This window comes from Chiloscyllium plagiosum, chromosome 31, assembly GCF_004010195.1.
Source record: "Chiloscyllium plagiosum isolate BGI_BamShark_2017 chromosome 31, ASM401019v2, whole genome shotgun sequence".
Lineage (NCBI taxonomy): Eukaryota > Metazoa > Chordata > Chondrichthyes > Orectolobiformes > Hemiscylliidae > Chiloscyllium > Chiloscyllium plagiosum.
The window spans coordinates 38343449-38357214 of NC_057740.1; the positions used below are offsets into that span (position 1 = coordinate 38343449).

The 13766-nt window shown below is 45.1% G+C and overlaps 1 protein-coding gene across 1 annotated transcript in view; it reads right to left on the bottom strand.

The window, feature by feature from the left end:
* The window catches only part of pex11g (peroxisomal biogenesis factor 11 gamma), a 17208-nt gene extending 8657 nt beyond the window's left edge, over positions 1–8551 (bottom strand). The window contains exons 1-2 of the mRNA XM_043721421.1: positions 8312–8551; positions 2873–3051 (exon numbers count right to left, since the gene is read on the bottom strand). Of these exons, the coding sequence (XP_043577356.1) occupies positions 2873–3051; positions 8312–8551 (419 nt within the window). The remainder of the gene's footprint in view (positions 1–2872; positions 3052–8311) is intronic.
* Positions 8552–13766: the final 5215 nt, after the last annotated feature.

A 13766-nucleotide genomic window follows, 5' to 3' on the forward strand; every position in this document is an offset into this window, starting at 1 on the left:
ATCCAAGGCCCTAAAGGAGCCTTCCACATCCATCAAAGTTTTACCTGCACATCCACTAATATAATTTATTGTATCCATTGTTCCCGATGTGGTCGCCTCTACATTGGGGAGACTGGACGCCTCCTAGCAGAGCGCTTTAGGGAACATCTCTCGGACACCTGCACCAATCAACCACACTGCCCTGTGGCCCAACATTTCAATTCCCCCTCCCACTCTGCCAAGGACATGGAGGTCCTGGGCCTCCTTCACCGGCGCTCCCTCATCACCAGACGCCTGGAGGAAGAACTAGGGTGGTGTGGGGCAGTGTGTGTGTGAGGGTGCCTCGGAACACTTCAACCCCATGCCTTTATTCCTGATGAAGGGCTTTTGCCCGAAATGTCGATTTTACTGCTCCTTGGATGCTGCCTGAACTGCTGTGCTCTTCCAGCACCACTGATCCAGAATCTGGTTTCCAGCATCTGCAGTCATTGCTTTTACCATAGATTGTTGTCTGATTTGCATGATGTGACAATGGAGTACTACATGTATCTGTGCTGTGGCCTCAATGTTTTACAATTTAAAGCAATGGCTTAGCTAAAGCGTGTGAATTCCTGATGAAGACCTTACGCCCGAAACATTGACTGTCCTGTTTCTCGGATGTTGCCTGACCTGCTGTGTTTCCCCAGTGCCACACTAAAGTGAGCAAATGCATGGCAGCTAAATTTGCAGATGACAAGACAGGTAGGAAGGTATGCTGTGAAGAGGACACAAGGAAGACACAGATGTACATAGCCGAGGTTGACTGAGTGAACCTGGCGCATGGAGTATAATGTGGGAAACTGCAATTATTCACCTTGGCCAGAAGAATGTAAAATCAGAGTATTACGTAAATGAAGAATGACTGCAGAATTACAATCTGCAGAGTTCTAAGTATTCAACTGTAGGAACAGCACAAAAGTGAACATACAGGCACAGCATGTAATCAGGAAGGCAATGGGATGTTACGCTTTATTACTAAGGATTTAGTGAGGACTGAGCACTGTGCATCAAACAACAACCATAGTCACTTTCCAAGCCTGCCTACATTACACCGTCACTGCCATCATGCTGAGACCAGTTACCTCAAGAGAGGTGGGAAACAGAGCTGGCCGGTATAGCTCAGTACAACACCCAGGTACTGGGGTTGTCTACTTGGCGCAGACTACCTCAAACTTTCAATCTTCTTGAGGTGTGAATGTCATGGAGTCTTGGTGTGTCGGGAAGATGGGGTTTCTTGCTCGCTCCTGTTAATCCTTAGGCCTCCCAAGCTGCCTGTAAGCACAGGTCCCAGTGCTGACAGCTGTGAGTTACAGCACTGCAGCTTGTGGATTCAAGTCCCATTCCAGAGACCTGAACTCAAAATGTAGTGTGACATTGAATGAGGTACTGGCACAGTGCTGCACAGTTGGAGGGTGCTGTGGTTTGGACAAGCCCTTACACTGAAGTTCTGACTGTCCTCTCAAACCAAGATCCTAATTTCACCAAAAAAATGAAGAAATTTTGCATGGTTTCATGTGGAGATCAAAACACATAGGAGCTAGAGCATGCCATTTGATCCCTTGAGCCTGATAAGTTTGATTTTGGCCTTAATACTACATTCTTCCCTGTCCCACTCCCCACAATTGTTGATTTACAAGGGATTAACTGTCCTCATCCTAACCCTTTTGGTAGCTCAGTGGGCAGTCTTGGGTGACTGTTTGTGTGGAGTTTTCTGCATGTCTTGTTATGTACCAGGCCAGACTCCGTCAAAACATTTTAAGAAAGTAGCCCAGACCGTAACATTGCTAGTTGCTTTAAGCAGGTGTAAAGTGGACATTCCAGGATAATTGCCGCTGGTCAAACCGCTTAATGTTAAATGAAACAGAATTTATTTAAAGATCACCAAGTGAAACATAAACAGAAGAGAATTACAATACCGAATAACTTAACTTCTCCAACATCGCAACAGATTATTCTGACTTAATGATGCTGTTTCAAATACTTGCAACAATCCCCATAAACACCCCTTGGCACAAAAGGTAAAATCAAACACAGGCTCTTACAGGAGACAGGTCAGAGAAGGAGGGTCAGCATGGACCTGCTTCTCTTGGGTCCAGCAGCTTTACAACGGCCTGACTGCTTGCAGTGAATAGACAGACCACCAAAAACAAACCCACAAACCAAACCAGAGTAACACTGAGCTGGGAGAACTGGCCACTACCCTTTCATTTTACAAGTGTTTTGTTTTAAAACTTGAGAGCCGTTTGCCTGAGGCAGTATCAGTTAGCTATAATCAAACTGATCCTAAAACCCTTCAAACTCAGACTCTTCAGAGTCTGTGTCTTTTACGACCTCTCTGAAAAAAAAAACCCTAAGGACAACATAACCTTGTTAAAAAGGAGCAGCAGCATCACAGTCTGCATAGGTTTCCTCCCACAGTCCAAAGATGTGCCGGTTAGGTGGAATGGCTGTGCTAAATTTCCCTGTAGTGCACAGGGATGTGCAGGCTAGATGGATTAGCTACAGGAAATGCAGAGTTAAGGCCATAGGGCAGGGGTAGGTCAATGTGGGATGCTCTTCAGAGAGTCAGTGGAGACTCGATGGGCTGATTGGTCTCTATCTGCACTTTGGGAATTGTATGATTAGAAATCTGGGTAACTCCTATTCAGTGACCCAGTCTGCATTGCTCACTGGGACAATCCCAGAGAGGCGGAGAGAGAATAAATTTCACAATCTCATCCAATAATTATCATGTCATTATCAGATTTCAGTTGGTGATAGTTTGCTGTTAGACACTCTTGTGTCAGATGGAGTTTTCTTTACTGAAGGTGCCTGAAAAAGGGGAAAATGGAAATCTTAACTCAGTGCCACTCACCGCAGAGCTCCCAGTGCCAGAGACAGTGTCCACAGTGTGTTACTGAACATCCACCACTTCTCTGAGTTGATATTCAGAATTCTGTAGTCAGCAGCCCAGGCTAAATGTTCGCAGGGGTAATAGAGCTGATCTGCCAAGTTTCCCGTTACAGAGAGCAACCGCAAAATTGTATCTTCCTCCTTTGGAGGCAAATAAGAAAACCTAAAATCAACATCACACCTTTCAGAGTTTATAAAATGTGTTCTACACCCTCATAACATGCCTTAGCAGTTCAGCCAATGGATGGTGTTGATGGAGGTTTTACGACTGATGCAGTTGCTGTCCTTTGGATGAGAGACAGTGTCAACTGTTACTCATTAGTTGGGAGTCAGAGGGGCTCAAATCCCAGGAAATCTGAAGATAGACATTGAGTGCAATACTGAGGGAGTGCTGCATCTTTTGGGAATACACCCATAGATGGATGTGAATGATCCCAAGGGACTATTTTGAAGGGAAGCAGGGGAGTCCTTTATGATGCCTTGGCCAATATTTATCCATCAATGAACATGACAGGAAGAGATTATCTGCTGGCTATCTACAGGATCTCACTGTGTGAAATTTGCCATCACATTTCCTGTAATGGTAACTACACTTGAACAATGTTTTTTAGATGTAAAGTTCTTTGGGATAAGATTGTGAAATATTTTACAGTAGTGCCCGGATTGTGGATTGGACCTTGGGTTAGTTGCAAGTTGATTTGTACACAAATCAGAACACAATGCAGGACGATAGGACCCATCCGTAAGTACAGAAAATGTTCATCTGTCAGATCATTAAAATTACGTCCCTGTAAAGGATTGCTCTCAAGTCAGTCGTCCATAAATCAGGGACACTCTGTAGATAAATGTCTTGTATACCTGATGTGCTGTCTGCTCTCTTAGATGGATGTAAATGATCCAAAGGTGCTATGTTGAAGGAGAGCAGGGGAGCTCTCCTTGGTTTCCTGGCCAATATTCAATCACTCAATCAACATCTGAAGGTCTGGAGCGGCTAACAGCTAGAGAGGGGCAGGGACGGTTGTTGGACTGGGGTCTGGTGCAGGTAGTCAGCAGCTTGAGAGGCCGGTCAGACCATGTGTGGAAGCCCCTGCGCTGATCTACTGCAACGTTGTGATTATCTATAATCTGACTGTAATGTTTATCCTTTTAATTATGTCTTATTTCCAACTTACACTATGAATCACTAAATTAATGCAACTTTTTCTTATATAAGATTTGTACCGAGGTATGTTCAACCTCAGATAGTGCCAGTGGTGACATTATACGCTTTTCACTGTACTCCTATACTTGAGTACACATGACGACGAAACCTAATTCTAATTCATTGTTGTGACATTGACTATGGGAGCTTGCTGTGTACAAACTGGTTGCTGCACTTCCTACAACAGTGTTGGCATTGTAAAAGTCTTACACTGGCAGCAACATTGGGTTGTTCTGATGTAGAAAAAACACTACATAATGCAATACTTTCTTCCCATGCATGGATATTAGGGAACAGCAAGATCCCACAAACAGAAATGATGAGATAAATTAGAAAGCTAACACCACTGGTAGTGCAACACTCCCTTTGTAAAGCGATGACACGTCAGCCTGGGTTTTACTGCATTGTTTCCTGTAGCTCTCCGATCAAAGGCACAGATTGTTAGCAACTGAAACAAGCTATCATTTACCAGAAAACTTCATCAGCTTTTGTGTAGGGGAGAACAAAGGAGAAAAACAGCCTCAATAGTGGAAGGATTTCCACTCTGTATATCCATGATCAAATGGGCAGGTTATCAGCAAGTTGCTTTCAGCTTGCACAAGGCAGGACATGAGTCACATAGACAGATGCTATCATTTAGATAGCACTTTTCACAGCCTGAGCACTGACCAAAATGCTTTACAGCTAATTGGTTACTTTTCAAGTGCAGTCACTGTGTTGTAAAACTTGAAAGGGTTCAGAAAAGATTTACAGTGATGTTGCCAGGGTTGGAGGGTTTGAGCTACAGGGAGAGACTGAATAAGCCGGGAATATTTTCCCTGGAGCATCAGAGGCTGAGGGGTGACCTTATAGAGGTTTGTAAAAACATGAGGGGCATGGATGGGGGTGAATAACCAAGGGTGGGGGATTCAAAAACTAGAGGGCATAGGTTTAAGGTGAGAGGGGAAAGACTTAAAAGGGACCCTTTTCATAGAGATGGTGGTGCGATTATGGAATGAGTTGGTAGAGGAAGTGGTGGAGATGGGTACAATTACAACTTTTAAAAGGGATCGGGATGGGTATATGAATTAATTTAAAAAATACTTTATTATTAAATTAATTAAATAAATGATCAATTATAAGGGTTTCCTCTGGGTGCTCCGGTTTCCTCCCACAATCCAAAGCTGTGCAGGTTAAGTGAATTGGCCATGGCTCTGCCTCACAGCGCCAGAGACCCGGTTTCAATTCCCGCCTCAGGTGACTCTCCTAGTGGAGCTTGCACATTCTCCCTGTGTCTGCGTGGGTTTCCTCCGGGTGCTCCGGTTTCCTCCCACAATCCAAAAATGTGCAGGTTAGGTGGATTGGCCACGCTAAATTGCCCGTAGCGTTAGGTGAAAGGGGTAAATGTAGGGGAATGGGTCTGGGTGGGTTACGCTTCAGCGGGTCGGTGTGGACTTGTTGGGCCGAAGGGCCTGTTTCCACACTGTAAGTAATCTAATCTAATCTAATCTAATCTAATCTAATCTAAATTGTCCATAGTCAGGGGTAAATATAAGGTAGGGGAATGAGGGTCTGGGTGTGTTACTGTTCAGAGGGTTAGTGTGGACTTGTTGGGCCGAAGGACCTGTTTCCAAACTATAGAGAATCTAATCTTAGAGTGATACAGGCAAAATGCTGATAAATGGGACTAGATTAATTTAGGATATCTGGTCAGCAGGGACGGGTTTGACCAAAGTGTCTATTTCCAGGCTGTACATCTCTATGACTCGGTGTTGAAACCTAGGAAGTTTAGGAGCCAGTTTGTCCAGGCAATATCCCACAATTGGCACAGAAGTAAACAAACAGATAGCTTGCTTATCATAACTCTGGCGGAAGACTATTGTCGAGCATCCCAGAGTGAATTCCTGCATCTCTCTCTTCAATATAGTTCCGGGGGAAAGAGTGTAGTCAGTGCATTTTATTCATATTGAAAATTAAACTTTTTGGACTCTTCATTTCCAGCATTTTTTCACCAAGATAATATCTTGAATATTTAAGTGGGAGATAGGCAGATACATGAAGAGAGAAATGGACTAAACGATGCTAATAGGCTACAATGAAGGGGAATGGCAGCAAGTTCACATGAATAGACCAATTGAGTCATATAGCCTTAATCTGTGCTGTAAATTCTAATAAGCCTCATTCTCTCAAACAGTCAGGATTTTGGATTTGACTCAAGTCTTCTAATGAAGTCATTTTCAACTCCAAAAATAAAGCTTACTCACTTTCTCAATCAACAAGTGTTGCCAGGTCCACTGAGTTTCTCCAGCAATTTCTGTTTTTATTTTATAGTCCCTCAATTCCAGGTTAAGCAGTGGATTTGCCATCTTCCCAAGGGCACCATGTTAACCTGATTAGGAAGTTGCTGAAATGGAGGGTTTGAGTTATAAAGAGAGGCTTGATATACTTGATGTTGTGATTCTGAGCTTGGAATTTATGTTGCAGACGTTTCGTCCCCTATTTAGGTGACATCCTCAGTGCGAAGCGCTTCTATGAAATGTTTCCTCCAGCATTTAGGACTAGCCACACTATCATACATCAAAAACATTTCTGAACTGACAGCCAGACTACTGCGACTACTAGGACTCATAACAGCACACAAACCAACAGACACTCAGACAACAACTCATCAGGACGAAGGACCCGATACCCAGCATGAGCAAAACCAATGTTGTGTACAAAATCCCATGCAAGCACTGCACAAAACACTACATAGGACAAACAGGAAGACAGCTAACGATCCGCATCCATGAACAACAACTTGCCACGAAACGACACAACCAGCTATCCTAGTAGCCACACACGCAGATGACAAGCAACATGAATTCGACTGGGACAACACTACTATTATAGGACAAGCCAAACAGAGAACAGCCAGGGAATTCCTAGAGGCATGGCATTCATCCACAATCAATAAGCACATCAACCTGGACCCAATATACCGGCCACTGCAGCGGACAGCTGGAACTGACAACCGGAAGCGGCAGAGACAAACCACTATAAATGTCGGAGGAAACTTCACAGGAGCGTTTCACAGGAGGCTCCCAAGCACTGAGGATGTCACCTAGACAGGGGACGAAACGTCTGCAACACAAATTCCCAGCTCGGCGAACAGAACCACAACAACGAGCACCCGAGCTACAAATCTTCTCCCAAACTTTGATATACTTGAATTTTTTTGAGCATAGGAGGTGGAGGGGTAACTTGACAGAGGTTTATAAAATCATGAGGGGCATAGATAAATTGAATGGCAGGTGAGTTTTCCCTGGGGTGGGGGATTCTAAACTGCGGGCATATTTTAAGGTGAGAGGAGAAAGATTTTAAAAAGACATGATGGGCAACTTTTTAAAAAATATACACAGCGGGTAGTTCATGTGCTAATGAATTTCCAGATGAAGTGGTGTACACAGGCTGTTATAACATTTAAAAGAAATTTGGATAAGTTCATCAATAAGAAATATTTGGAGGGATATGGGTCAAGCGGAGGCAGGTGGGACTCATTTAGTTCAGAACTATGGTCAGTATGAACTGGTTGGACCAAAGAGTCTGTTTTTGTGCTGTACGACTTCATATCAGAGGCTGTTTATGGTCCACTTTCTAACATCCTGTGCCTGAGATAATCTGTAACCCACAGGCTCCTCCTCTGGCCAGGACCACACCCATAACCAGAAGCCACACCCCAATGGCTATTGGGCACACCCACAATTCTGGGGCCCCACCTCCTACTAACTCCACCCCTGGCTCTGGAGCTAAATCTCCATTGGTCCACAGGCTCCGCCTACCTCCTGCAGGCTGAGCCCATTGGCTAATCTACCCCACACCTTCATCCTTTGGCACCGCCCATTTAGTTAGAGGGCTCCACCTCTCTGCCAGGGCCAGCCCCTATCCAATTAGCCACACACCGCGCCCTTGGCCGCACCCATGAAGCGTGCCCACACTTCCCTGGCCCCAGCCCGGACTCCTGCGCACGCCTCCAATATCGTGGCCACGCCCCACGTAGGCCACGCCCACATCAGAAGCAACGCAATCGGGTCGCGCGCGCACTGTAAAGTCCCCGCCCCCACACCCTCGGGCACGGCCCACACAACCCAGGCTCCGCCCTTCCCATGACCCCTGACCCGCCAGCCCCGCGCCCCCAATGACCAGGCCTCAGGCCCCGTCACCCTCTGCGCTGGCCCTCACCGTGCCACCCAGCCCGTACCCCCGCGAGTACAGGAACATGGAGAGGTCGTCGAAGAGACGCAGCGTCGCCCGGCAGTTGCTGAGCTGCCCGGCGATCAGGAGCAGCCGGCGGCCCAACTCGGGCCGCCCTCCCGCCTGAACCACCAGCAGGCCACCCAACAGCCGCGAGCTGTAGCACACAGTCCGCACGAACCGATCGCGACCCCGATAAGACTCGAGAGCATTTGCCACCGCGTCCATTCCCCAGACGAAAATGGACTTTAAACCTGCGCCGGGAACGGCGACACCGGAAGGGAACACTGATTGACATCTATAATAGCCAATGGCAAGGCTCTATGTTAGGGGGGCCCCGCCCTTCAGGATAAGGCAGCCAATCGGATGTCTGAACGGGCTGTCATTCACATCGATGGGGGAGGAAGTTCGAATCGTGGCGGGTCGCCTAGCAACATGAGGGGCGGGGCTTTATTGAAGGAACTTTATGACAAAACAAAACCTTTTAAAAGGGGAAATGAAGTCCAGGGAGTCCACAATCATCGCACAAATAATGAGAGAAAGGCGGGAGTAAGGAAACGATATCAGCGCGGGGATGGGAGCCTAAATTGTAGTTCGAGGGTACAGGGGGGTTGAGAGAAGTGAGGTGAGAAATCAGGCTTCAGCTCACAAGAGGGCATTGGCAAGCAAGAAGTTGGTTTGAAGCGTGTCTGCTTCAATGGCAGCATCACTTGGAATAAGGTGAGTGAACCTGCATGGTTGGTAGCTGAGGCCTTGATGTTGTGGCAGTTTCAGTGATGTGGACAGCGCAGGGACAGGAATGGTTGTTGCACGTTACAGGAAAGGACGTTTGAGGACTTGTCCACTGAGGTAGAATGGGCTGAGGTTAGAAACAGGAAAGGAGAGGTCACCCTGTTGGGAGCTTTCTACAGGCCTCCAAATAGTTCCAGATATGAGGCAGAGCGGTAGATGTGATCTCAATATGGACTTCAGTAAGGCGTTCGACAAGGTTCCCCATGGGAGACTGATTAGCAAGGTTAGATCTCATGGAATACAGGGAGAACTAGCCATTTGGATACAGAACTGACTCAAAGGTAGAAATCAGAGGGTGGTGGTGGAGGGTTGTTTTTCAGACTGGAGGCCTGTGACCAGTGGAGTGCCACAAGGATCGGTGCTGGGTTCTTTACTTTTTGTCACTTACATAAATGATTTGGATGCGAGCATAAGAAGTACAGTTAGTAAGTTTGCAGATGACACCAAAATTGGAGGTGTAGTGGACAGCGAAGAGGGTTACCTCAGATTACAACAGGATCTGGACCAGGTGAGCCAATGCGCTGAGGAGTGGCAGATGGATTAGGTAAAAACAATGACTGCAGATGAAGGGCTTTTGCCCGAAACGTTCACTTTACTGCTCCTCAGATGCTGCCTGAATTGCTGTGCTCTTAGAAACAGGAAAGGAGAGGTCACCCTGTTGGGAGCTTTCTACAGGCCACTAATCCAGAGAGTGGCAGATGGAGTTTAATTCAGAAAAATGCGAGGTGCTGCATTTTGGGAAAGCAAATCTTAGCAGGCCTTATACGCTTAATAGTAAGGTCCTCGGGAGTGTTGCTGAACAAAGAGACCTTGGAGTGCAGGTTCATAGCTCCTTGAAAGTGGAGTTGCAGGTGGATAGGATAGTGAAGAAGGCGTTTGGTATGCTTTCTTTTATTGGTCAGAGTATTGAGTACAGGAGTTGGAGGTCATGTTGCGGCTGTACAGGACATTGGTTAGGCCACTGATGGAATATTGTGTGCAATTCTGGTCTCCTTTCTATCAGAAAGATGTTGTGAAACTTGAAAGGGTTCAGAAAAGATTTACAAGGATATTGCCAGGGTTGGAGAATTTGAGCTATAGGGAGTGGCAGAACAGGTTGGGGCTGTTTTCCCTGGAGCATCGGAGGTTGAGGGGTGACTTTATAGATGTTTACAAAATCATGAGGGCATATTCCCTGGGGTCGGGGAGTCCAGAACTAGAGGGTATAGATTTAGGGTGAGAGGGAAAAGATATAAAAGAGACCTAAGGGGCAACATTTTCACACACAGGGTGGTACTTGTGTGTAATGAGCTGCCAGAGGAAATGGTGGAGGCTGGTACAATTGCAACATTTAAAAGGCATTTGGATGGGTATATGAATAGGAAGGGTTTGGAGGGAAATGGGCCAAGTGCTGGCAGGTGGGACTATATTGGGTTGGGTTGGAGCGAAGGGTCTGTTTCCATGCAGTACACCTCTATGATTCTATGAGATGTACAGGAAAGGATAGCAAAGATGATTCTCGATAGGAGCAAGAGTGACAGGGAAATTGTTATGGGGTCTTTCACTTTCCAAATATTTACTGGGAATACTATCGTTCAAGTACTTTAGATGGGTCAGTTTTTGTTCAATGTATGCAGGAGGGTTTTCTGATACAGTATATAGATAGGCCAAAAAGGGCGACACCACATTAGATTTGGTACTGGGTAATGAACCAAGCCACGTGTTAGATTTGGAGGTAGGTGAGCACTTTAGTGATAGTGACCACAATTTGGTTATGTTTATTTTAGCAGTGGAAAGGGATAATTAGACATTGCAGGGCAAGAGTTATAGTTGGGGGAAAGGCAATTACGATGCGATGATGCAAGATTTAGGATGGGGAAAGAAACTGCAGGAGATCACAACTGAAATGTGGATCTTATTCAAGAAACAGCTACTGCATACCTTGATAAGTATGTACCTGTCAGGCAGGGAGGAAGTTATTGAGCGCAGGAGTTGTGGTTTACTAAGGAAGTTGAATCTCTTGTCAAGAGGAAGAAGGAGGTTTTCCTATAGCCAGGAAAGACCTAGAGAGAGCTAAGATAAGCTAGGAGGGGACATGAGACGTTGTTGGTGGATAGGATCAAGGAAAACCCTAAGACTTTTTATAGGTATATCAGGAATAAAATAATGACTAGAATAAGATTTGGGCCTATCAAGGATAGCAGTGAGAAGTTGTGCATGGAGTCAGAGGAAATAGGGGAAGTGCTAAATGAATATTTTTCGTCAGTATTCACACTGGAAAAAGACTGTTGTTGAGGAGAATACTGAGATACAGGATACTAAAGTAGATGGGATTGAGGTTCACAAAGACGAGGTGTTAGAAATTCTGGAAAGTTTGAAATTAGATATGTTCCCTGGGCTGGATAGGATTTATCATCGGAGTCTCTGGGAAGCCAGGGAGGAGATTACAGAGCATTTAGCTTTGATCTTTATGTCATCATTGTCTACGGGAATAGTGCCAGAATCTGGAGGATTGCAAATGTTGTTTTCTTGTTCAAGAAGGGGAGTAGAGACAATCCTACCAGTGAGCCTTACTTCTTTTGTGGGTAAAGTGTTGGAAAAGGTTGTAAGAGATAGGATTTATAATCATCTGGAAAGGAATAAGTTGATTAGGGATAGTCAATACGGTTTTGTGAAAGGTAGGTTGTGCCTCACAAACCTTATTGAGTTCTTTGAGAAGGTGACCAAACAGGTGGATGAGGGTAAAGCAGTTGATGTGGTGTATATGGATTTCAGTACGACATTTGATAAGGTTCCCCATGGTAGTTTATTGTACAAAATACAGAGGCATGGGATTGAGGGTGATTTAGCAGTTTGGATCAGAAATTGGCTAGCTGAAAGAAGACAGAGGGTGGTGGTTGATGGGAAATATTCATCCTGGAGTTTAGTTACTAGTGCTGTACTGCAAGAAAAAGAGAGAAGGTTCTTAGCTTTGCAAAAAGAGAGAGAATTTCAACTTGAGAAGTTGCGACTTAGCGAGTAAAGTCAAGTTAACAGGATGAAGATTAAAAGAGAAGGTAGCGATATATACAAATATGTAAAAACTCTGCCACGTTTTGATGAGAAAGATGTTGAAGCCTTATTTATTTCATTTGAAAAATTAGCTTGGCAGATGTGGCGATCTGTGGATTTATAGGTAGTACTGGTTCAGATTAAACTGGTAGGCAGAGCTCGTGAGGGATTTGCTGTGCTGTCAGTTCAAGAAATTATGGAGAGGTTAACTGCTTGTAAATTGGTACCAGAAGCATACAGACAGTGGTTCAGAAACATAAAGGAGGAGCCAGGTCAGATTTATGTAGAGTTTGAAAGAATTAAAGAGTCATTTGATTGATTGGTGTGTGCTTTAAAAATAGATAACACCTTTGAGGCTCTACAAGAGATTGTTCTGCAGGAGGAGTTTAAAAACTGACTTCCAGAGATGGTAAGATTTCACGTCGAGGGACAGAAAGTTCAGGAAGTGAGAAGGGCAGCAGAATTAGGAGATGAATACATGTTGGTGCAGAAGACAAGCTTCCGGCCAGAATATCGTCCTGTGAGGGACAGAAGTTGGGAGAATGGGAGATCCTACACTATGAAACCAAGAGTATAGAACACTGGTAAGGGTTTACCACAGGTTAATAAAGAAGCCCAAGAGGGTGGTCAGGAGGTGAAAGGCCTCAGGTGTTTTCACTGTAAGGGAGTGGGACACAGAAAATTACAGTGCCGGTGGTTTCAGAAGGGCACTGGGCAAAAGGTGTTTTCACTGCCAGAAGGTGGAGCATGTAAAGACACAGTGTCGGTCGTTAAAGAAAGGTGATGTGGGAAAAGTTGTAGTAAAAGAAGCTAAGCCAGTGGCACTAGTGAAGGTAGTCAAGGAGACCCCAAGAAGAGCCGAGGAGCTGCAGGAGACTGTACAGCCTAGGCAGAGGGTGGGTATGGAATTAGTACCTGATCTCCACAAAGAATTCACCTCTGTGGGTAAAGTTTACTCAAAGAACAGGGGTAGAAAGACAAGTTATAATTTTGAGAGATATAGGATCTAACCAGTTGCTGATAGTAAGAGATGCACTCCTTCTGATCTGTTACCCGAGTGTGGTAATTCGAGGAATAAATGGACAGAAGTTTAGCGTTCCCCTGTGTAAGATCAGGTTGGAGTGCCATGACACGATTTGGCTGTATCTAAGGTAGAAGTGACACTCCTTATTGTGAAGAAGCCCCAGGAAGACCAAGGAACTGAGGAGTTAAAACAGAAACATCCTTTTATTTTGCCAGACTGTGTAGTAACCAAATCCCACTATCATAAGTCACAGCATGAAGTGAAAAGTAAAGAGAAAGATTAAAGAGTTGAGGTTCAGTTAGCGAACACCCTGTTTGACGTAATGGTGCAGAAAAAACCTGAACAGGCAGAGGGTCAGACAGAAGTATTTAGTTCTGAAAGACTAAGGCAAGACAAGACAATAAAAGATATATACATGGATGCATACTCCGAAAAGGAGGCAGAGAATATTCTGGAGGGTTATTATCTGAAAGATAGAATCCTATGACAGAAATGAAGATCACGGCAAGTTAGTGCAGAGGAGAAATGAGCCAAAGTGCACCAGATTGTGTTGCTAGTAGCATACAGACAGGAAATGTTATGGGTAACACATGAACT